The sequence below is a fragment of the Taudactylus pleione genome, unplaced genomic scaffold (genome assembly GCF_031769625.1).
Source record: "Taudactylus pleione unplaced genomic scaffold, aTauple2 ptg001339l, whole genome shotgun sequence".
In the NCBI taxonomy this organism is placed as follows: Eukaryota; Metazoa; Chordata; class Amphibia; order Anura; family Myobatrachidae; genus Taudactylus; species Taudactylus pleione.
This window is the reverse complement of record NW_028285739.1, coordinates 3,051,754-3,076,465: the sequence shown is the minus strand read 5'-3', so window position 1 is coordinate 3,076,465 and position 24,712 is coordinate 3,051,754. Positions and strand designations below refer to the sequence as shown.

The window sequence follows — 24,712 nt, the reverse complement described above, 5'->3', positions numbered from 1 at the left end:
CACGCTAAGCTGGCAAACAGCCTTGCAGACGGCACTTTCGTAGAATTTCTGCTCGCACCCTCAGGAGGGTGCAAGAAGAAATCCTTTAGTCAACCAAACAGCGTGCTGAATTGAATATCTCCAGGAACACTTTCCTGGCGATATCAACAGCGCGCTTAATTGAATTTCCCCCATTATTGAATAAAGACGCAAAATACAGGAAAAAGTACGCAATCGGTATAAAAAAGGCAAAGGTCAGAGGTCCGATACAAGTGACCCACTCCTTGCTTTGCATCACGTATCATTATGCTTACACTGGTATGTTCATATTTTGTACGGCGGGGGGGGGGGGTCATCGTGCAGCGGCAAAGGACATTTTCGTCCTGTGGTCCTTTTGCTCTACAGCCGACCCTTACTCCAGTAAGTAATCACTGTGTTTATTTGGCATACAAGCAAGCAGCAACATGTGTTGCCTGAAATGTTGCGGTCTGCTTATATGCCTAATAAACACGAGTTTAAAACTTTACTCACTAGAGCAGAGGTTCCCAAACGCGGTCCACAAGGCACCCCAACAGTTCAGGTTTTAGAGATATCCATGGTTGAGCACAGGTGGTTAAATCAGATTGACTGAGGTACTAATTTATGGTGCATACACACGATTAAGATTTTAAAAATCATTCAAATCTAAAAGAAAATCTGACATGTGAGCCTGCAACGATGAACGATGCGCATTCCCGTCTGTCAGATAACGATATCTGACATTTGATGTGTTTGCAGTCAGATTTGGACGATTCCATTCATTTTAAGTCTGAAATTGTTCAAATTGTTGGTCAAATTGTTCATCTGACTGTGTGAATGCACCATAAGTTGCCTGTAGTCAAGCATGGATATCCTTAAAACTTGGACTGTAATGGTGCCCACACACACAGCGATCTGCACATGATGAGCTGATTTGTACGATTTCCCTTGAAACTCTCCCCGGCAGCACTGCACACGATCTCCACACGATTTGGTGTCCAATCTTCAAACGATCTCTCCTGCATCCAGACTTTCACAGTGCATCGTGTCCTAGATTGTCAGATCTGCCCTACTGCACGGCAGATCTGAAGATGCGATGTGCGACCAGCGGCGACAAGCATCGGGTTCTTGAGTGGGGACTCACGATTTACTCAGGATTTGGCCATATTTTACACGATCTGTGGTTCCAATGTGTCAGAATCGGCCAGATCGGGTAAAATATCGCTATGTGTGTGGCCAGCTTTAGGTGCTTGGACAGAGGACAGAGTTTGGGAACCTCTACACTAGAGTGCTGTGCCTTTACATAACCTACCACCTAGGCTACTGTGTCGTATTGGAGTGCCCAACTCTTCATTATATCAATTTAAAATGTCATGCTATCTGGATTACAAATAATGGGGTAGATGTATGAAGCCCAGAAACGGTATCAGCGCACGTTAAGTGCGCTGATACTGTTTCTCCCCGATGTATGATCGGGGGTCTGGGCGGTAAATGACAGGGGCGCTATGCACCCGTCATTATCGGCGCTGCTATCTACAAGATAGCAGCGCCAACAGCCTGGGCTATGTACGAACGGTCAGATCGTCTGACCGTTCGGCCGGCTGTAGCTGTCGTTATCGACAGCTACAGTCAGGCGCTAGCCTATCCCCACAGCAGGGACAGCGCTGTCCCTGCTGTGGCGGCTACCGGCTCCAAGGCTGCACGCGGGGATCTCGCGATACTTGCAAGATCCCGCGCATGCTCATTGGAGCCAGCCGGGCCTGACACACATCGCATCAGCACTAGGCTGATGCGATGTGGTCTGTAGCGGGTAGCACCGGAGGGGGGAGTTAACACATCTCACCGGTAGTGCTTCCTGCTTCGCCTCGGTAAAGAGGCGAAGCAGGAAGCGTTATAGCGGCACTTAACGTGCCACTATAATACATCTACCCCAATATACTACTTTGCAGTTTGCATTTTCTGCATACATGCACATTATGCAGAGGCAGCACGTTGTTGTCTTACAGCCAGCAGCATGGGCTTTTACAACGTTACAAAGTGTTTAGACGTAGCAGAGGCTGGGCTCTCAGGGCAGGCTGACTGGTAACGTGTTAGTGCGCGGGAAAGCTGCTCGGTACTAGTCTCCTGACCGTTACCCTCGCGGCAGGACGGACCCTTACACGCCAGGGCGCCACAACCCATGCCCCGGCCCCGGTCTCCACTACACGCCGCCTCTGGTCCGGCAAGATGTGTAGTTACGAAACAGAACCCATTGTGCCGGCTGTTGGCGCCTCCCGGCCTGCTTCTGGGTCAATCGGAGGAAGCGGATCAGCGGCGCATGTGCAACAGCTCGCAATTATCCCGGGCTGGCAGCCGCAGGGGGAAGGAGGAGGAGGGCAACAACACCGGATCCCCGCGTTACTGTACTTTGGTGCAGCTGATGCCAATGCCCCCCCCCAACCCACAATGGAGGAGTCACGCAAACTGGTAAGGTTTGCATTGCAAGTGGGATATTTTGTTTAGCTGGGGGCTTCTTATACGTATAGAAGTGGGTGTACTGCGCCACACTATTTAGTCTCAGCGTATCATTTTTTTGTACTCCGGTTATATAAGTAGTCGCATCTGATGGCCAAGTTTTGGAAGCATGAATCTCACCTGTTGCGGAGCTACAAATCCCAGCATGCTCTGCCGGTCATGCAGTGCTGGAACTATTCGTTTCAGAACAACTGCAGAGCCGCAGGTCCCTCAACTGTGATGCTATATGAAATGTGCACTGCACACAGCCCTTGTAATGTCTGCAGGATGCAGTTTAAAGGTGCCCACACACATAGCGATCTGCACATGATCCCACGATGTACGCGATTTTCCCCTGAACTCTCCCCCGGCAGTCCTACACACGATTTGGAGTAAAAGGCAACCAAGCTGATGGGGCCCATTCATCTGTGATGGATTGCCGCGATCCCGTGATGCTGCAACCCGACATCGCGGGATCGCAGAAATCCAACATGTTGGATTTTCCTGATTTGACGATCGCGATCAAAAAATGATCGCGATCGTCAAATCGGGGACATTTAACATGTAATATTTCAGCGATCCTGCGATGGATCGCTGAACATCGATGTTGTTGGTTGGCCGGCGTTTCCACCGGCAGCTCAGCCTTTCTGATCGCTTCGCAGGATCGCGGAAATACCGGTCAGATGTATGGGCACCTTTACTTAAGATCTATCTTGCATCTTAACTTTTATTTTTTTTTTCCAGTGCTTCGTATCCCAGATTGTCAGATCTTCCCTACTGCACAGCAGATCTGACGATGCGATGTGTGACCAGCGGGGGCGCGCATCGCATTAGTGAGTGGGGACTCACGATTTACTCTCAATTTGGCCATATTTTACATGATCTGTCGTTCCAATGTGTCGGAATCGGCCAGATCGGGTAAAATATCGCTATTTGTGTGGCCAGCTCGCTGATCTTGGTCTATGAACTGAAATTACAGAGTGCACCTCTGTTATGAAAAAGCAGATGTCGAAGCAGGAAAATAGAATATTCACAGATAATGCTGGGTGACAGATGAGCTTGCAATTTGATATTAAATGAGAGGTTATTGAAAAATGTATAACACGTTAGCAAATGGGGTACCAACACCCCCTATCCCGCCTTATGAGAAGCTGTAGATTGATGGCCTAAGTAACTTTTTATACTAATTTTACTTTAGTGTTACAGATCAATGTAATCTGTCTATACTTAAAAGAGCACTCCACATAAAGTGTATAATTCAGTTATCACAAATATGTGCTATAGCACATATTTTAGCCTAAAATGAGAACCGGGAGCTCACAGAATGGGTGGGTCCCTGGAGACGCGCTCTGCTGAGGCCAATCCCATGGCTCCTGTGAGGTCTTCCTGGCTTGTCCAATAGCCCGGCTGCTGGAAAGACTAAATAGTGCAGGAGCCAACCATTGGTGCCTTTCATTCCTGGATGCTGTGGCACCTGGCATATTTTGCAGGTGGCTCTGGCACCTGGTGTATACAGAAGGCAGCGCTGCATCCTCCTCAGGCTCTGCACACACCTTCCCCATCAGCCACCCTGTGACTCTCCTGACTGCAGCTGCTGTGTTATAGTCCCTATCATGGTGGTGGTGTTGGGCCCCTCTAGCAGCCTGCGCTCCATCCTGTTCTCCTTCAGTCAGCTCTCTGAACAAAGGAAGACAGAGGAGGAAACTGCTAGGAGGTAGCTGGAGCTCATCACCCAGGTGCTGAGGAGGAACAAGCTGAGGCTGCAGCTCATGCTGGAAGAGACGGCTCTGGTGACACAGCCGGGGGCTCTTAGCAGGAAGAAGGAGGTAAGTACTGCTCCCATTACTACCTACCCCTAACCCCCTCCTTGCCCCAGTACTGCCCCTACCTGTTATCTATGCTTACTGCATGAGACGGCTTAGGTGACAGAGCAAGGTGCTCCCAGCAGGAAGGAGGTAAGTACTGCGCCCAGTGCTGCCTGCCCCTAACCCCTTTTTACCCCTTCACTTGCCACACTTCGGGCACGTTGGCTTGCGTCGATTTCAAAAGGTTTATATTCCCCCTCTATGTACACTTGGATAGTAGGGAATGACAATGGACAGTAACTGATTACGTCATTTGCTCCCATGCATTACCAGGTTTTCAATCCAACCAACCAACTAGTTGGATGGTTGGAGAAACATTTGTCTGGTGTATGAATAGAAAGTCAGAATGGTTCTGTTCTTGGAGCTGTAAATGTGGAGAGGATTTATTGGGAATACTGAACTAGAATTGACTGCTTGTATTGACAAATATCCAGTAATTTAATAAAATATTTTGAATACAGTGAACAAATTGAATATACATAAATCTAATAATCCTATAAAATCACACATCAGAAGTATACAGTACTCAAATATAATTTATGAACATGGAGAGCAAAGTATAAAAGAATTTAAGCATTATTGTAATGTCAGGCCAAATTTAATGTTCATATTTACACACAATAAAGAATATAAATAGAAGCACTATATAGATGCAGATAAGAAATCAAATGTAAACAAAAGATTTGAGCACAACATAGCAATTAGAAGCCATTATAATGGTTTTGGTGATCAGAATTGTTAGTGTTAAAAATCTAGGGCCGTATTCAGTTAGTTTGGCGTCGGTGAAAGTTCAGGCTACCTGACTTTTCACCCGCATCGCGTGTTTTGGACGCAAAAACTTATTGTGCGCATCCACGCTATTCGCCCTATTCAAGTACTAACCAGGCGAATGCAGAACAGGCGGAAAATACTGTCAGAATAGGGGAAATAAGTCTGAACCCCCCCCCCCCCCAAAAAAAAAAAAAAAGATGCACTAACATTGGGGATCAATGTAGAAGTGTTCCAATAGCCCTAATAAAACTATATGGGGTACTGAAGTTGTTTAAAATCCTTGTTATTAGCGTCCATGTGAAAGTGGTGAAGAATGGCATTAAGCAAAATTGTTTGGTGAAAAAAAGTAGTCTTGTCAAATTTGGGGTACTTGAAAATGGGTGCTAGCATCTTTTAAAGTCTCTAAAGTGAAGTTTAAAAAGACGTGAAAAACGCACCTATTGCATGCACCTGCAATCCTAAAAACACCTTACCCATTCTTGCAGACCCCTAAGAAGGCTGTTTCACTAGTTTTTATGCTTGTCCCCCCCTTTGTAATATTTTGCCCCCAAAATGAAAGTACTTTTTTGGGGTGTTATGTTTTTTTCCAAGAATTTTTTTTTGACACTGTTGTCCTTTGGGGGGCTATGGTTCTGAGTGGTTTCCCCACGTTTGCACCCCAAATAAAAAAATGTGCACTTCTTTTCTTCTGCTATTCTTAGGCAAATCTTTTTCGCCTATTACTTTGCATTGACTTTACGCGTAGGTGGAAACCGTCTGGAATTGAATTTAGAGATAAGTTCCAACCACGCGAAAAGCCGAAATCGGCGATACTTTTTCGCGGAAAACTGTTTTTTTTCTTCTAATTGAATACGGGCCTTAGTCTGAAATTCATCAGTGTCATGATGTCAGTTTAGACACTGGATCAAACAGTTTTATTTATTTTCTTTAATCTGACTTGAAGCCAGCAGTGACCCAGTACATAATATAGATCATTTTAATTGGCAGTTCCCAACTGCGAGTTAAGCTATTTAAACGGGATCGGTATGAATGACCGGACCTATGCCCCGCGGTTCAAATCCCCACAGTGGATGCCCGACGGAGGAGATCCTGACAAGGTAAGTATTTTACCTATTCCTAACCCTCAGGGGTGCCTAAACCTAACCTCCTCCCCTAGTGCCTAACCCTAATTCCTCCTGTAAGTGCCTAAACCTAACCTCCCTTTTCCCGCACCCTAAACCGTAGTCTCCCGGGGGTGCTGAACCCTACCCACCTCCCAGGGGTGCCTAACCCCCCCCTTCCCTAACCCTCCCAGAGGGGATGCCTAATCCTAATTTCCCCCGGGAGCCCTGAAACAACCCTCACAAACCCCCCCCCCCTGCTTATGTCCGCGCCCGGCTTACCTTCGTTCGGTATGCCAGGCGTCGGGCTCCCGGTGCAGGGATAATGATAGGTGTCTGGATTTTGACGCCTGTCATTAGTCCCCTGTCTGAATTAGACAGTTGGGAAGCCGGCGGTCGCTTCCTGACTGCATCCCATTTAAACATACCTTAGAATTTTGAGTTCAGAGAATCAATCTGGACGGTAAGTATTTGGTTAATAGTGTTGCTGAAAGCAGGTTCAGCGCGTGTATAATTAGAATTAGTGTTTTTTTTTTGTAGGATGCCGATCAGTGAGGAGGGCACATTTTAACTAAGTAGAGTATAATTTTAGACACCACACATCGCTAAAGCTAGCGTAATACTCAATACATTGATATGTACTGTAATATAATACCTTCATTATTGTTATCCCACACACTAGTGTCCCCAATTCACAAATTTAGAAATTCAGAGTTCAACACATTCAGTACAGCTCCTGTGGGACTTCAGTTGTTTAATTTTGTTTCACTTGGCCCCAGGCTAGAGTGTAACTGAGTACTATAACTCACTGACCCCCACCTTGGAAACAGGCACTAAGGGGTCAATCCTATTAGGTGCGAATTGCAAGGTGCGAGTTTCTATTTTCACTTTGAATTCGCATAGCAAATTCATTTTGCAATCAAATTAGCAACTTGCACTGAATCAGTCAGACTGAATTCACAACTTTCCACTCGCACCTCCCTGAGAGATGGAAAGGAAAATCTTTATTTCAAGGTTAAAATGTCGGGGTACTGTGCTGAACCCCCACCCTAATGACTAATTAGGCATTTGGAAGTTTCCAATTAGCTTAATTAGTCCAATAATGACATGTAATTTTTTTAGGGTAAAAAAAGTCATCAAATTACCCCAAAATCAACTATTTCGTTAGTTTAGGCACCCCAAATTTAATTACAACTATTTTTTTAGTTGAAAAATGTTTTTTTATATTTTATTTTCAGTTTGTCAAGGTGCCCTCAAAGTAACCCCAAATCACCCTTTTTCCTACTTTTTTTTTTTTTGCATTTTTCGTTGAATTTGTTTGAGTTTAACGAAAAAGTTTTTTTTTTGTTACTCGTTTTCTTGCATTAAAAAAAAAAAAAAAGCCACCAATCAGCCTTTTTGACACCATTTCAAATCTACAGTACCTTCCTAATGCCCACAAACAGCCTTCTATACGGTCCTGCTAACTAAATTATCCATTTTGGGGGGTCCAGGATATTCTTTCCACATTTTCATGCATTTCTCGCAAATCTCATTTGGCAGTCAATTCTCACCCCCTTGCTGCGAATAGGCATTTTCAATTGGATTGGAGAATTCTTGGGAAGGCGCTTCGCTGCGAAGTGTGCGAGTTTAAAGAAACAAACTCGCTACTCGCAATTCGCACCTAATAGGATTGACCCCTTAGATTAGCCATGCTGCCCACTATTCAGAACCAATAGCCACAAAATATCAGGCCAAAGCTCCAATTAGATGCAATGTCCCCCTAAAAGACCCCACTACAGATGAGAGCCACTGATTCCCAGACAGACAATAGCCCATTCATATTAGAAGCAGTGGCCCCCAGACTACAGACAGGACAACCATTCATATTAGAGCCAGTGCCCACTAGACTTCAAATAGGGCCCAAGTGTCAACCACTCGCCAGAATTATGAGCTACCCTTCGGACACCCCAGCATAGCAGCACCTCTGCTGCTCAAATTCATAGCAGGTGGTCTTAGTTACCTCAACTACTCTATCGAGCAGAAACCTCTCAGATGTGCCTGGGCTCTTGGAGGGACCCCTGACAGCCATCTCGAGAGGGTAGTGTGCTCATGGCAGTGGGCGCCCAGGCATGAGGCTACTTTCACACTCCGAGCAGCGGCCCCATGAACATAGGTTAGCCTGGCATGAGCGAGATCTCTGTTTTAATGTAAGCGGCGGCATTGAGTGGAAGCCCCTGGGTTCTCCCACCTCTTGTGATTAGTGTGCAACTCCTTGGGCCCGGGTGGTGGCAGGGCACCTAAGCCTTTTTTTCGCCCATCTCTTTATGTTCTATGCTGACTCCCAATGTGAGAAGCGCAGGGCACAATTCAGCACTATAAAAACAGGCAGGGAGCATCTCAACGCTTACAAAATGGGCGAGATACGACACCTTGCCAAAACAGCCCATCAGGAACACTATATAATAATTTAAATATAATCCTGCAGAAAGTTTGTGTATGCAGCCATATTAGACACGAGATAATTGCAGAGTTCATTAAAGGGGCCTATCCATTTAACGACATGAAAGTCTGAACGTCCAGCGTTCAGACATTCATGTCGCTGAGGTGCGGGCACCGCACTGAAAGATGTTCACTGAACGTCTTCAGTGCAGGAGCCCGAACCTCCCTATCTATTAACATGCCGAACCTGCCGACCGTCGTCAGGCTGACCGGCATGTTCGATAAATGGTTGGCAAGGACCCAGCGTGCACGCGCATCGCTGGTCCTTGCCGGCTATCGACTAGCAGACTTTCTGCACGTTCCGACCAAAACCTCCTGGCTTTGGTCGCATCGTGCTGAAAGTTGGCAAATGGATAGGCCCCTTAAGAGTATAAGGGCTTCACTATAATTATAGTGACCCAGAACAATATGCAGTGACTGAAATATGAAATAGACTTCATAGCAACACTGTGGTGTATTCATAAGGAATGAAGCCAATTAGGCTGCACACAGATCCTTATATTTCAGATTTGTTTATTACAGGAGTAGGCAATGTCTGGCACTCCAGCTACTGTGAAACTGCACATTTCAGCATGCCCTGCCACAATTTAAGCATGCAGTAACAGAAATACTATGGCAGAATATGCTGGGATGTGTAGTTCCACAACAGCTTGAATGTCTCATGTTTCCTACACCTGCTTTAACAAAATAAATATGCAAGCAGTAGATTATTATATTTTAGAATCCTGGAGGGTGAGAAGATAATGAACACTGAGTGCCTGTGAAGCAGGGTATTTCGGTCAGTCTTAAGGAAGACTGATGTCGTAAGTGCTAAACCTTTTTTGGTAATAAGAACATCCAAAAAGTCAATAGATTGTTGGTCCATTCTGACCGTAAATTTAACAGGGCTTGAGGATCTATTGTGTGCATCAAATAATTCTATAATTGCTTTATCACTACCCTGTCATATCATGAAGACATTGTCTATAAATCTAGTGTAGAACAGGATGTTGTCAGACACAGCACTATCAAAAAAAAATATTTCCTGCTCAATGCCAAACATATAGTTGTTTGCATAAGCGGGTGCCACCGCCGAGCCCATGGCACAACCCATGAGCTGCAGAAAGTACCCGCCATGAAACATAAAGTAATTTTTTGTCAATACGAACTCCAAAATGTGGACTCCAAAATTGACATCGCCAGACTCATACAAAGGACTTTGAATCAGCAGATCCCTAAAAGCCCTTAAACCGTCATGATTTGGGATAATTGTATATAGGCTAGTTACGTCGGTACATACTAGCCAAACATGCTAGCCAAATCCCGTGGGCCATTGTCTAGATCATTCAATTTGTTGAGAAACATGGTAGTGTCCAACAAAAAGTTCAGATGTGATTGAATTAAAGGTTGTAGAATAGTGTCCAACAGAACTGCACATGGCTATGCTAAGGATCCCCTTGCACTAATAATCGGTCGCCCCGGCGGTGGAAAAATCCCCTTGTGAACCTTGGGGAGAGTATACAATAGGGGAGTAACTGGAAACTCCAGCAATAATGCTTGAAACAATGTCTCTTCAATAATATTATCCTCCAAAGCACATTTCAGGATATTAGACAACTGATTTAACCACTTGACTGATAAATTCTTTTTCCAAAAACTGCTCCAAAATTGTCGGTTTCTTTTATGATTGAATTAGGTCAAGAACATAATTTTAAACTTATCCATCACTATTTCTACTTCAGGGTCCATAGGGTATCCACAGGATACCTTGGGGTATAGGTGATGATGTCAGGCATCGGGCACCATAGAGTTAAGTTTCAGCCTCCCAGGATGCACTAGAGTCCCCCTCCTATACCCCGCCCCCGAGCCAAGGCATCTCCGTTTAGTTTGGTGCCCGGCTGGAGTCGGATGCACCTGTTAGAGGGGGCCATGAAGAGCCCCTGAAGTTTCTTCGATGCAGCTGTGGCTGCACATCTGGAAGTACAGCATGGACAGTCAGTCCTGACGTCCATGCTGTCTTCCCTACGCCCCCGCCGGTACCAGAACGCCGATACCGATCAGGGGATGCTGGTAGGTAGGCATCTGGGGTCACAGCTAGCGGTGACCCCAGATGTTTTTAGACCATGGCCGGAATCAAGGGGGACTACAGGTAAGCAGCGGGGTCCCACGGTGGGTCCCCGCTGATACATGGTCCAGAGTCCCCAGGCAGGGGGCTCCCTGGGGACTGGCTGCAGCGTGGAGCCAGGTAGTAACCTGCTCTTCCACTACCCCCCTGGGACAGCAGGACCGCGGCAGAGCGGTAGCGCTGCGGCGTCCCAGGGGTTAAATGCATGCCAGGGGAGCGCGCCTTCCCTGTCTCACAGTCGGCGCCTCCCCCACTGCACACAGCCCTCTCTGCACACGCCGACTGGCCCTGTGGCAGTGCTCCTCCCCCAGGCCAGCCTCCTCTATGCTCCTCGGTGGCCATCTTCTAGAACGCATGGTGAATTCTGCTGGAAGTCTGGACGGAGGCATCGTGGTCTGGGTCCCCCCGCATACCTCTCCTCCGCTGTGGTCAGGTCTGTCTATGCAGCGCTGTGTCCTACCAGACTCTGTGTCTGTGTAGTTGATCTATCAGCGCTGTTAGTGCAGGAATTTAATTTCTTTGCATTGTATGTGACTGTGCTAGCGCTGCTGCCTGTACTTTACTTCTGTCAGCCTTATTACTGTCCCTGCTCTTTCTGCTAAAGCCCTTGCGGTGCTGCAGGGTGGTCTCTCGCTATACTAACAGTATTTGTGAGAGGGGTCACATACCTTCCGCCATCATGTCTGAAAGTGACTTTCCGCTCCGGCTTCAGTGTACTACATGTAAAGTACCTATAGCGGAGGGGGAGGGTAGCGCGGAAAGGGCTATGCCGGCAGTGTCTTTCATTAGCGCGGCCAATTACGGTCTCAGCACCGGTACAGGAGCCGCCCTGGACTTGTTTCGCTCCAGCGCTTACAATCTTGGTGGGCCAGTTAGCTCCGCAACCCGCTTTCCCGCAGATGGGATTGTCCCAGCAATCAGTGGTGTCGTCACCCATGCAGGGTTTCCCTAGACAATTGATGGTACCCCGCAGTCTCCCTAATTCCCCTCTCCCGGTTTCTCAGGAGCCGGCGTGGGTTAATTCCCTGACTAGTTCTGTGCAGCACTTGTCGGAGGTGTTACAAGGGGAGTCTGTGTTGCGGCCGGTGGCGTCTCTGTCTGCTCCTTATGAGGATGACGAAGCGACGTCTGATGGGGATATTCTGGATCTTTCCGACCAGGAACCTCTCCGTACTAAGGAGGCAGACGCTAGGTCCAAGGTATACATTCCTGGTCTTATTCGGGCAGTCTGCACAGCTTTGGTGATTGAGGACAAAGTTCCTCCGGCGTCTAAATCCAAATATGCCTTTTTTAAGGATGTTAAGGGTGACGCCACAGTCTTTCCTCTTTCGGGTCAGTTGGTGGACCATTTAGAGGAGGCGTGGAAACAGCCTGGCAAACGATTCCAACCACAGAGGCGTTTGGCGGTGGCTTATCCGTTCGCGGATAATTATTTTTCTAAATGGGAATCCCCTCCACAGGTGGATTCTCATGTGACACGCCTTGTCCGTAGTGCCACTTTACCCATGCCGTCGGACCGGATCTCACTGATCACTGTGTTCCGGAGCCGCAGCGGGAGGGTGTCCCGTTAGCGGCCCGGATACATAGCAGCGGTGGCGGCTACCAGAGCCGCTGCTGCTCGTACACAGTGATCTCACTGATCACTGTGTTCCGGAGCCACAGTGGGAGGGTGTCCCGGTAGCGGCCCGGGTTACATAGCAGCAGCGGCTACCAGAGCCGCCGCTACTGCCTCTTACTGTAATGGATGCCCGATCACTGCTGGTCACAGTGATCGGGTCACAGCAGCAGCGGCAACATGAGCCGTGGCTGCTGCTTCTAGGGGGGTGCCGCCGGTGCCCAATCACTGCGGCCAGAGGTGATCGGGACTCAAAGGAGTAGGAGGCGAAGGATTAGAGGGACCAGCAGGTCCCTCTGAGGTGGGCCGCTGCTGGAAGTTGACTTCCAGCAAGCCACCCACTGTGTGTTTCTGACTGGTCGTATCAGATACGACCATGTCAGGGAAAGCCCAGTCTGGCATGGTCGTATCTGATTTGACCGTGCCAGGCAAGTGGTTAAAGGCAACTGAAGGGTCACCATTTAATTTGCAATGTATCGCACTATCACTGAGCTGACGTTGAATCTCAGATCTATAATCGCAGATATCCTGAAGCACCACCGCACCTCCCTTATCTGCGGGACAAATTATTAAATTAAGATTCTCTGAGAGTGACTTGATAGCTGCCCTCTCCAATGGTGTAAGGTTTGGATGGACCACACAAGGCTGCTTGGATAGTGTAGAGACCTCATCATCAAGCATCCGCATATATGTCTTGATACTTGCACTAGAGGAGCTAGGTTCAAAATTAGACCGTTGTTGTAATTTACGTAATGCAGACGGTAAACAGTCCTTAATCATTTTTGTAGACTCAGATCTATTCAAAAATTCTTTCAATTTAAGCTGGCGATTTAAACAATGTTTTCTATCTGCCAGGAAAAATCATCAAAAGGCATGTTAGGGACAAATGATAACCCCTTAGTCAAGAGTTGCAACTCTGCCTTAGATAATTGATATGAAGAGTAGTTCAATTCTACTTCTTCCTCTGAATTGGTGGTCTGCCACGACTTCTGCTTTTTTTATTATGTCTACATCTACTGGTATATCTCCCCCTTGGTCTAGGGTCTTCGAATGTGTGGTTTTCCCCTGCTGCCGGTACGGCTCTGAATGAGGGCCTTAATTCAGTTAGCCGAACAGATTGCAGAGTCGGCTGCTTTCCTCGGAGAAGCGTCTAAGGACATTTGTAATCTATCCGCCAGATCTTCAGCATTAGCTATATCTGCTAGAAGGGCTCTGTGGCTGTGTCAACGGCAGGCAGATGCAGAGTCCAAGAGAGCGGTAGAGGCCCTTCCCTTTACTGGGGAGGTACTTTTCGGATCGGAGTTAGATAAGTGGATCTCACAAGCTACAGGTGGGAAATCCACTTACATACCATCTGCAGCTCCTCCTCCTACAAGAAGACCTTTGACAGGTCCCTCCTTTCGATCCTTTCGTGCCTCTCGCAGATTTAGAGGGCGTTCCAGAGGAGGTCCAGCCTTCTCAAGAGGTTCCAGAGGCCGAGGTAGAGCTTCAGCATCAGCCGCCTCCAACACTCAGCAGGACAAGGCAGCTGCCAAGCCTGCCGCATGACGCCCTTCCTTCTCATTTGGGGGATCCCAGGGTCCCAGCCCCGCGCCTTTTTATGCTTCAAGGACATTTGGATCCAGTCTTGCCAGGATGCCTGGGTCAGGGACATCATTATTCACGGCCTGAAATTGGGCTTCAGGGTCCAACCTCCTCGTTTTTTCAAAACCGGTTTACCTCTGGTTGCAGAAAAATTAGGAGAAATTCAGGAGACAATACAAAAATTTTTATTGTCTCAGGTAATAGTGAATGTTCCGACCCACCAGAGAGGTCAAGGGTTTTATTCCAGCCTGTTTGTGGTGCCCAAGCCGGACGGCTCCATGAGACCCATACTCAATCTCAAGGATTTAAACACTCATCTTCGAGTGGTCAGGATCCCACCTCTCCCAGTGGTCAGGATCCCACCTCTTTCTCCATCAGAGAGTTCTCCTGGCGCATCAGACTCGAACATCTCTCATTTGGTGGCTGAACCTTCCCCACCTGCTGGCGAGGAAAAGATTTGCGGTGTGGGATTGGACCCTCCTCACCACGGACGCAAACCTGAGGGGCTGGGGAGCAGTGACTCTGGGAAAGCATTTTCAGGGGCACTGGACGCAGCAGGAAGCCAGATTGCCCATAAATATCCTAGAGTTGAGAGCGGTATTTTATACTCTCCAGCTGGCGCATCCGCTGCTGGAGGGGCAGGCAATCAGAGTCCAGTCGGACAACGCCACTGCAGTGGCGTATATAAACAGAATGGTCACTCAATCCTCAGGTGTTCCAGCAACTAACTCTGAGGTGGGGCTATCCTCAAGCCGACCTTATGGCGTCAAGGTTAAACCACCAACTACCAGTTTACTACTCCAGAACAAGGGACCCACGAGCAGCTGCAGTGGACGCACTGACGGCTCCGTGGAAGTTTCATTAGGTCTACCTATTCCCTCCGTTTCCGCTCATTCCGCGCCTGCTTCAAAGAATCAAGCGAGAAGTGATCAAGGTGCTTCTGATACCAGATTGGCCCAGACGAGCGTTGTATTCCCAGATACAGAATCTGTTAATAGACGAGCCGTGGCCACTGCCTCTTCAGGACAACCTCCTTCTTTAGGCCCCATTTGTTTATCGCGACTTGAGGCGGCTTCGTTTGACGGTCTTGCTACTGAAAGGGCCGTCCTCAGAAAAAAGGGTATTCCGTCTAGTGTGATTCCCACAATGATTCGGGCTAGGAATGAAGTCACCTCAACATTACTACCACATATGGAAGACATATGTGGCTTGGTGTGAGAGACGTAATTCTCCTCTGTCAGTCTTTAACGTATCACGTCTCCTTCTTTTTCTTCAGGCTGGTCTCACAGCAGGCCTTCGTCTTGGTTCATTAAAGGTACAGGTATCCGCGTTGTTCATTTTCTTTCAGACATTTCTCCAAGGAGTTGTGAGGATTCAACCTCCTTTTGTGCCTCCCACGGCATCATGGGATTTGAATTTGGTGTTGGCCTTCCTCCAGTCTGATACCTTTGAGCCATTACAGAGAGTGGAGATAAAGTACTTAACCTGGAAGGTGGTTCTGCTTTTGGCACTCGCTTCGGCAAGGCGTATGTCAGAACTCAGTGCTTTATCCTGCCGCCCTCCTTATCTTATTTTCCATGAAGATAGGGAGAAGCTGCGTACTCAAAGGGCTTTTCTTCCAAAAGTGGTGACAGCTTTTCATATAAACCAGCCTATCGTGGTTCCGGTGTTTAAGGATGACTCTTCCAATTCAAGATCCTTGGATGTAGTCAGAGCACTCTGGATTTACGTTGACCGGACTGCCTCCCTCCGTAAATCAGATGCTTTTGTTCATTCGGTTTGATGTGACCCGTCCAGGTTGGCCGGCCTCCAAACAGACCATTTCTAGATGGATTCGCTTCACTATCAGGCAAGCATACGTGGTGGCTTCCAAACAACCACCGGGTCCTATTACGGCGCATTCTACGCACTTGGTAGGTCCTCCATGGGCGGCTGCTCGCGGGGTTTCCTTAAACCAGCTTTGTAGAGCAGCCACTTGGTCAGGCACACATACCTTCCTACGATTCTATTGTTTTGATACTTTTGCGGCCTCCGCTTCGGAGTTTGGCCGTGCGGTGTTGCAGGGCTCTCAGCGCTCTCCCACCCGGGATGTAAGCTCTGGGACGTCCCCATTGTACTGAGGCTTCAGTGTCCCCTGGTGGATGATGGAGAAAATTTTGGTACTTACCGATAAATCCCTTTCTCCGATTCCACAGGGGACACTGGACACCCTCCCTACGCTGTTCTACCTGCATTGTTACTGTTTTACAGGTTCAGACGCTGGTTTGCGTTTAATATTGTCTGACTGACCTGTTCTTGTTTTCATGTGTATGTTGTTTTCTTATGTATATGTGATTAATGTAGCTTTTCTGTCTCCTTCTCCTTACTTTCCAGCTCACCTCGGGCACAGTTGTTTTTAGACTGACCTGGGGGGGGTATAGAGGGGGAGGAGCTAGCTACCAGTAGTTTTTTATTTAAAGGTGCCAGCTCCCGGTTAACACACTCCTATATCCCATTGTACTGAGGCTCCAGTGTCCCCTGTGGAATCGGAGAAAGGGATTTATCGGTAAGTACCAAAATCCTATTTTCTGATGTATAGTCTCTCAGGTAGAAATATGCCTGAGATGCTTCTAAGGTGTCGTAGATTTCTGTACACGTGTAAATGCACTTACTACCCCTAGCTTAGGGTCTTTGTTTTTCTTTTATAATGCTTTAAAAAAAACAAAACATATAATTTGTTTCTGCCTGCTAATATCTAGGCTGTCCTTCTTGGTGATGTGAAGTTTGCTTGTTGCAATTCATAGTTACCAAGATTCATAATGTATAATTCCACTCAAACTGTTCTAATGAACTTGTAAAATTAAAAAAACTAAATTACATACATTTTTATTCAACAGGAACAACTTAAAAGAAAATACAGGGCAAGATATTGTCAAGATAGGTAAGTGTTGGTTTATTGCTATTAAAATAACATGTCATAATAATATGTAGCGCCAATAGAAAACTGTGACTTTACAATCGTTGCAACAGCGTTAAAACGCCGGGAACAGACCAGCAGCTCGCACCCTTCACGTCCCACTCTGAGCTCGAATTCACAGAATTTTGCTTGCAGCCCGTGGGGGCTGCGAGCAAAATTCAGCACATCCAGGCTGCCGTAAAGTGCGGCCATTGCCGCGATGACTCGCGCTGGCGAGATCATCGCGGCTAATAGGATTGACCTCCATAGAATTCGAGAAATACTGTCAACTTCCGAATTTTCCCAGCTTGTTACTACATTTTGGATATAAGAAATCTAGGATCATTGACTAGTGGTTAAGTCTTTCTAATCCCATTCCTTTAGTTACCCATTATCCGACAGGGTTAGAATTCTAACCTTCCCCCTGTCCCTACCCTAACCCTCTCTCCCTGGTGCCTGAACCTAACCTCCCCCTCTAGTGCCTAAACCTTACCCTCCCCCATTAGTGCCTAAAGCTAACCCTCCTAAGCCCGCTACTTACTGTACCTTCGGAATTCCGGCGGTTGGGATGCCGGCACCGGCATTCTGAGCGCCGGAATCCCCGCAGTCGGGATTATGACTGCATCCCACTGTGATTATATGTGTCTGCTGCATGATGGTTGGAAAGCATTTCTTACTTTGACTTTGATTTGACACAAAGAAGTCTATTTAGTGAACATTGCGTTAGTATGCTAAAAATTATCTGTGTTTTTCACATTGAAGATTTTGCAATATTTATCTCAATATATCTGCATGAACAGAGAAAAGTGAAAAGGCCCTGTCCTGGCGAAGTGAAAACTGGCACTTTTCAAAGCCACAGTGTCTTCTGGAGTTTTAGACGCTGGGTCGAAAGGGCAATAATATTAGAATCAAAACACACCTGATTTTATATTTATTTTGTTGTCTCTTTAAATCCTGGAGCTGATACAGCCCAAGATTCTGCAACTTTGAAAAGCAGTGAATAGTAAGCTTACCCCCAAGACTTGAATTGAATGATGATATTTTATATAGTCTAGTTCCTTGATGGACAGTCTGAAACAGTCGTCTTATGTTCAGCCTGCTACTAAGACAGCTGGCTGTCGCTCATGCTTGTTGTTTTTTACACAGATATATCAGAACCAGTTTAGACTGAATCCCTTACTCATTATATTTTTGTTCTCATGCAGATTTTTGTGCATCACTAGATGGTAGGTGAAGGTAAAATATTCCTCTACTTTCTTCACTGAGTGTTCCTACACATGTGAATGTGATCTGCCAGGAGTCAGTCGCCCATTGCCATTAGACAAACCATTCTGGATGCAGACCCTTGCTATGTTGGTTCCGGGCCTTGTTAAAATTTCCTTCTTTAATGGGAAATGTCAATGTTCTGTAGAAGTCCAATCCTGGGAAATGTCTGATTTCCAATGTTCATTCCACTGAGACAGTAAGGGATTCCTCATATTTTAATAAGATTTCTGCAAAATGGTATGGAGTGGATCATTTAGTATGCCGAACAGTGACATTCAGCACAGCAAGAAATATTTAAAAGGCATAGGTTCCACCAGTGGCTCCTTGGGATTTGGCAGTAGTTCTTCGGGCCCTCCAGGGTCCTCCATTTGAACCACTAGATTCAGTAAAACTTAAGTGGTTGACAGCTATGACTCTTTTTCTTCTGGCCATTGCATCTGCCAGAAGGGTGTCAGAATTGGGAGCTCTCTCCTGTCGTCCTCCTTTTCTGATATTTCACCAACAGGGCGGTGCTTCGTACTCGCCCTGAGTTCCTTCCTAAGGTTGTGTCTAGTCTCCATATTAATCAGGAAATTATAGTACTGGCCTTTCTATCACCAGACCTCTCGGCAGGTGAGGCCTCATTGGATGTGGTCCGCGCCCTCAGGATTTATGTGGACCGTACCAGTTCTCTTCGGAAATCAGACTCCTTGTTTGTGCTCTATGGATTTCAAAAGAAGGGATGGCCAGCCAATAAGCAAACTCTGGCTAGATGGCTTCGTATGACTATCTCAGAAGCTTAAACGCAGGCAGGCCTGCCTGTTTTGTCTTCTGTTGAGGCTCATTCTACTCGGTCTGTGGGTCCCTTGTGGGCAGCTCGTTGTGGCGCCTCAGCTATTCAGCTTTGTAAGGATGCCACGTGGGCTTCTGTCCAGACCTTTCTAAGGTTTCCCCCAATTTTCCTATAACCAGCACTGAGCTGAACCAGCCAGGGTGATAATGCCATAGCAGGGGGGCACATAGCATATGTTCCCCCTACCATCACTTTTACCAGCTCCAAACTGGTCAGCCCAGGGCTGGAGTCCCTGGAAAAGTAGTGACCCCCACCACCCAAAAAATAAAATAAACATAAATTGGTATCCCTCCTCTCAAGGAACAGCCAGCCCTTGGCTATTCACCGCACCCCTGGTGGCGGTGGGTGCGGGGTTAATGGTTGAACAATAGTTAATAATAATGTTTTTGGAACCGCTAAGCAGCCCGAGATGGAGGTCAGGACCTGAGAAAAAGCAGCCCAAGGGGGTTCTGTGTCAGGGTGGGTGGGGGGGTTTGAAGTGCCTGGTGGATTAGAACACCTCGCACATAATCCATCCCGAACCAGATCTTCCTCGCTTTAAACCTGCAGCACATAGTCTGCAAGATAGCAGAATGGGTGCACAAGTGTGTTCATTACCCTTGACCCTGTCAGACATAGATGCAGAGCAAAATAACACACAATATGGCACTGGGTATAATGCAACCATGATTATGTAGGATACCAGTAGGTGAGCAATATACTTGTCCTGTCTGATGCTTGGGTAAGCTGCAGGAGCCCACAGCATAAATATGGCACAGTGCAATGCACAACTGTATGTGACAAACCTCACAAATATGTTTATATCTATAGATGTGAGGTATAGGAACTTCCCTAACTACACCTGTATTAGGGCAGAATGAGAGAAAATGTATAGATATATGCTGACAGTAGAAAATAGACACAGACAGGCAGCGCTAGCATAAGTCACATACAATGCAGAAATATACAATCGACTACACAGACTCAGTGTCTGGTAGGCTATAGCACTACATACGCTGACTCCAGGGAGAGGTATGTAAGGGGACCGGACCTCGTGTTACCCCGAGAGAGCTGCGACTGTGCCACTGAAAGAAAATGGCCGCCGGAGACCTCAGAGGGGGCGTGGTCGGAAGAGGAGAACAGCTCAGAGACGCGAGACCTCCGAGGAATGGCGCTATGAGCTGAGACAAGGGGGTGCTTTAAACGGGGAAGCTGACCTCCCCTAGCCGATTGTTTAACCACCGGGACGCTGGTTCCTGCACCATATGTACCCTGGTGGTCTAGTGGATCACGGTGGCTGGAGCCTGTGTCCATACTCTGCACCTCCGGTCTGTCGCCTGAGACCGGAGGCATGACTGCTAAAGTGCGTTCACCGCAAGCGATCACCCGCCTTACCTGTCCCCTAGCGTCCGGCTTGCAGTGTGGGTCCGTCCACGGGCTGGCTAGCAAGGACCTCGGGATGCCCACCGAAATCCCCAGCTGGAACTGGAGTTGCGGCGCCGGAGGGGTAACAGAGTGGCAGCGCAGACGTCTTATGCGCGCTCTTAATAGAAAAAAAAATCTAACAAGTCATAAAATAAAAAGCTTTTAGGGCTGCCTGAGCAGCCCCTTGCGTACTGGTGACCCGACTCCGGCCGGGCACCAACGAAACTGAGGTGCCTCTGGATCGGGGGCGGGGTATAGGGAGAGTGGACCAGTGCATCCCGGGAGCTGAAAGCTTTAACTGCGTGGTTCCAGGATTCTTCATCCACAACCTACACCCCAAGGTCTCCCTGTGGACCCTATGGACTTCGAAGAAAGAGTTAACAAAGGTAAGTTTTACCATAACACTCATTTTTTACAGGTGAACTACAAGTCCCAGACAGCCTGCCCTGGCTTGCTGGCACTTGAGGAGCAAGTATATTTGTGAAAAAATAAAGTAGCAAAGAACATCATGACAGCAACACTGAAAATGCGGCTAAATATGGAAATTCATGTTGTCATACGTTGTTGTTTGTCAAATATCATAGATCACTGTATTATATCTACAGCATGATTTTCCACATTTAGCTGCATTTTGTTTTTCTGTATAGACAACGTTTGCTGCTTTATGCTAATATTCTGCTACTTTTTTGCTAATGTTAGATATTTTATTGTCATTTTCTCAATTTTCCTGCATATTTAATATAGACAAACAGGAATCTTTTCAGGGAACTCGCACTTTACGAATTGCTTATAATTTAGGTGCATATTCAATTGGGGGCGAGAATAGCAAAAATCACTCAGCCGCAGGGTTTTCCAATTAGAAGCTGGGTTTTTGATTTTTTTGAGCGCCGGGAGGTTTCTCTTTTGTGCACCTCCGGATCACGAACAATTTTTACTAAAATACACAATTTTAGGAAAAATGGTCGGGAAATGCTCTGGGCCCCCGGCGGCACTCCGCCTCCTAATGACTAATTAAGAGTGAGTGTGTGCATGAGTGTCTCCCCCCCTGTAATGGGCCCTGGGAGAACTACATCTCCCTGGAGCCCCCTCCCCAGTGAGAAGATGGAGGGGAGGCCACCGGGAGCCGAAAGAGACCACAGAAGACCCCTAGGCAGGTAAGTGTAATGTTTTTTTCTGCATGGGGTGGAGTGCACATACCCGCAGTAATCCAAAATTGGGCGCGAGGGCCGTGAGGTTTTTTTCTCACTAAACATTGCGCCCAATTGAATATGCCCCATAGTGCGCCAAAGTATCCATCCCTGTAGATAGAGGGGTTTTTGGCGTGGTTTTAGCAAATCTTAGTAAGAAAATATCTATATCATACCTGGGGGATGTATCTTGTTTCCCATTTTGATGGTCTGTGTTTCATGCTTTGATTACTTTTATTTATTAGCAAAGGTGCAAACACATGCAACAGTTTTTTTTTTTTTATAAAGAATGTTGTCATTCTTGATGTGATCTTATAAATATTACCAGGTGCATGGTACACAAAGATCTTATTTGCAAGTGCTACAGTTGAATCACTGTGATCAATGATCGTGTTTGTGGACCATGCTCACTTTGTCAAGTTTATTATTTTCAAATTTTTGTGTGTAAACAAAGCATTTATTTAACGTTCCTGTTTAAATATCTTAAGGTCTTAATAAAACAATTATAGTAAATCCATTTGCCTACTGTTAGCACAGCGATTTTCAACCACTGTGTAGTGTGCCGCGAGCAGTTCCTAAGTGTGCCGCCAGAGAAGCGCCGCCTGGAGATACCTCCCCACAATTTAACAACTAACTTTGTGCTGGGCAACACTGTGCTCTTCCGGGTTGCTCAGCCGCTGCCCAGGCCGTACCAATTGAGAGGCGGCGGCGTGACATCATAGGTCACGCACGCAGTGTCACCGTCCCGCCCGCACAGTACTGCTCACTGCTGATGAGCAGTGAATGTGACAGGCTGCAGTAAGCCTGCACCAACTTCCACGGCTGAGGGACGGAAGATGCCAGGATCCATTCAGTGAAAGGGCATCTAGATGCGACCGAAGGACAGGTAGCTCCTTTCTCTGCCCAGGACAGTAGGGGGTCAATATGTATCATTTATTTCTGTGGGGGCCAGTGTAATTTGTGTTTTTTACGTGGGGGCAATGTATAATATTTTGCTGTCTTTGGAGACCAGTGTAATTTGTTTTTTCTACTTCAGGGTCCATAGGGGGTACACAGGGTTGACCTTGGGGTATAGCTGGATCTGGATCCACGGGCACCACGCAGTTAAAGCTTTGCTGCTTCCAGGATGCACTTGGGTCCGTCCTCCTCTATACCCCGGCCACAGGCACCTCAGTTTTAGTTGGTGCCCGGCCGGATTCGGGTCACCCTGTCGCAGTGGGGCTGCAGGAGCAGCCCCTAAGCTTTATTTTAAAAGATAAATTTTTTATTTTTTTCTTCTTTTTTTACACTTTTAAAGCGGCAGCATCAGACTGTCCTTTAGGACGTCCACGCTGCCGCTCCTTCTCCCCGCTGGCGCCGCGACGCCAGTACAGCTCTGGGGATCGCGACGGGACCCCAGAGCCTGTACTAGCCGGGCTCTGGGGACTCCCTTGACTGCTGCCGGACGCGACGGGGATCAGGTAAGCCGCGGGTCGCCGCGTGCGGCGGCCCGCGGATACTTTGTATGCAGTCAGAAGCCTCCGGTCTCTGGGGACAGACCGGAGGCGCTAGCGGCGGCGGCGGGCTCCCCCTCAATTGAGGAATACCCCGCGTGTACGCTAGACCACCAGGGTAACAGGCTGGTAGCGGGACCGGCAACCCGGGGGTTAATTGCTAGCCAGGGGAGGCAGCCTTCCCTGTCTAGCGGCTCCTCCCCTCAGCTCAGCGCGCCTTTCAACAAGCAGTCTGGCGTCGCTGAGCTGCTATTATCTTACGGCCACTCCTCCTCTGAGGTCTCCGGCGGCCATCTTTACTGGCACATCGCAGACTCCCAGGCGGTATCAAGTGGACCGGTCCCCCTGTGTACCTCTCCCCTGCTAAAGGACAGTGTACACAGCGCTATAGCCCTCCCAGACACTGAATCTGGGCGGTTGATTGTAGCGGAAGGTGCAGTGAGTACTAACTTTTCTGCATTGTATGTGACTATTGCTAGTGCTGCCTGTCTGTGACTTACTCTCCTTGCTGTCAGCTTATAACTATCCCTTTCCTTCTCCTACGGCCCGGCAGGTGTGTGGGGGAAGGGCGTTTTTCTGAGACCCTCACTTATATAAAACACGTATTTGTGGGGTCAGTCACATACTGTTGTGGGCTACACAGTACCATATCTGGGCTGTTGTGTCGCATACTGGTGAGTGCGCGGGTGTTAAAACCGTAATTCCTCTGGTGATACCTATTTCTTGTGATTTACGGTATCATGTCTGATGAGGAGACAGAGCGCTCTGTGGCTCCTGTGCTATTTTCCTGCAGACGCTGTGCTGCTCTAGTTGATGGGGAGGACTCATCTCAGGATGGTCTGTGCGGGCGGTGCCAGCTGGTACTGGGCCCCTCCAACCCCCCTGTATCACAGGACCCTCCTTGGGTGATGTTTTCACAGGTGCTGGCGTCTATTGCGGACCGGTTATCGGTCCCATCAGCGGTCCCTTCTAGGGCGTTGCCGCAGCCCACCGTCCCCCATTCCCCGGGTGTTCCACAAATGTTGCGGTCTCCCCCCAGGGCCCAGACTGTGGGTCCTTACTCGGGACTGCCTGTGTATGTGCAGTCTTCCCCAGGGACGCGTCAGTCTGTAGTGCCTTTGCAGAGTTTTGCTCCGACGGCTCCTCCGCCTTGGGTGGATGTTCTCTCCAGCTCCGTACAGAGTCTGGCGGCTTCATCCTCGGCGTTTCAGTCCATGTTGCAAGGTGATGTGCCACCAAGGGCGTCTAAACGTCCGGTTGTGAGTTCACTAGCTGCGCAGTTGTCGGACTCGGAAGTGTCCTCAGATGATGGAGAAATCCATGAGGACTCTGACTCTGATGCCATGGGGCAGGAGGTGGAAGCTAAGTCCTCCATTAATGTTCCAGCCTTAGTTATGGCGGTGCGGGCTTTCCTACATGTTGAGGATGATGCGCCGGCTCCTAGGTCGAAGTTTCCTAATTTTAAAAAGGCCAAGGTGACTCTCACTGTGTTCCCCCTGTCTGATCAATTATCGGATCATATGGCGGCGGCCTGGCAATCACCCAGTAAGAGGTTCCATCCACAGAAGAGGTTGGTGGCGAACTA

At 47.8% G+C, this 24,712-nt stretch overlaps 1 protein-coding gene across 4 annotated transcripts in view; it reads left to right on the top strand.

Moving 5' to 3' along the window:
• The first annotated feature begins 2,091 nt into the window (after positions 1–2,091).
• Positions 2,092–24,712, top strand: part of CENPC (centromere protein C) — a 250,358-nt gene continuing 227,737 nt past the window's right edge. For 3 of the 4 annotated variants that reach the window (XM_088463308.1, XM_088463309.1, XM_088463307.1), the window contains exons 1-2: positions 2,092–2,463; positions 16,887–16,930. In XM_088463308.1, the coding sequence (XP_088319434.1) occupies positions 2,177–2,463; positions 16,887–16,930 (331 nt within the window). In that variant the 5' untranslated portion in view covers positions 2,092–2,176. The remainder of the gene's footprint in view (positions 2,464–16,886; positions 16,931–24,712) is intronic. The other variant, XM_088463310.1, reaches the window with a different exon arrangement.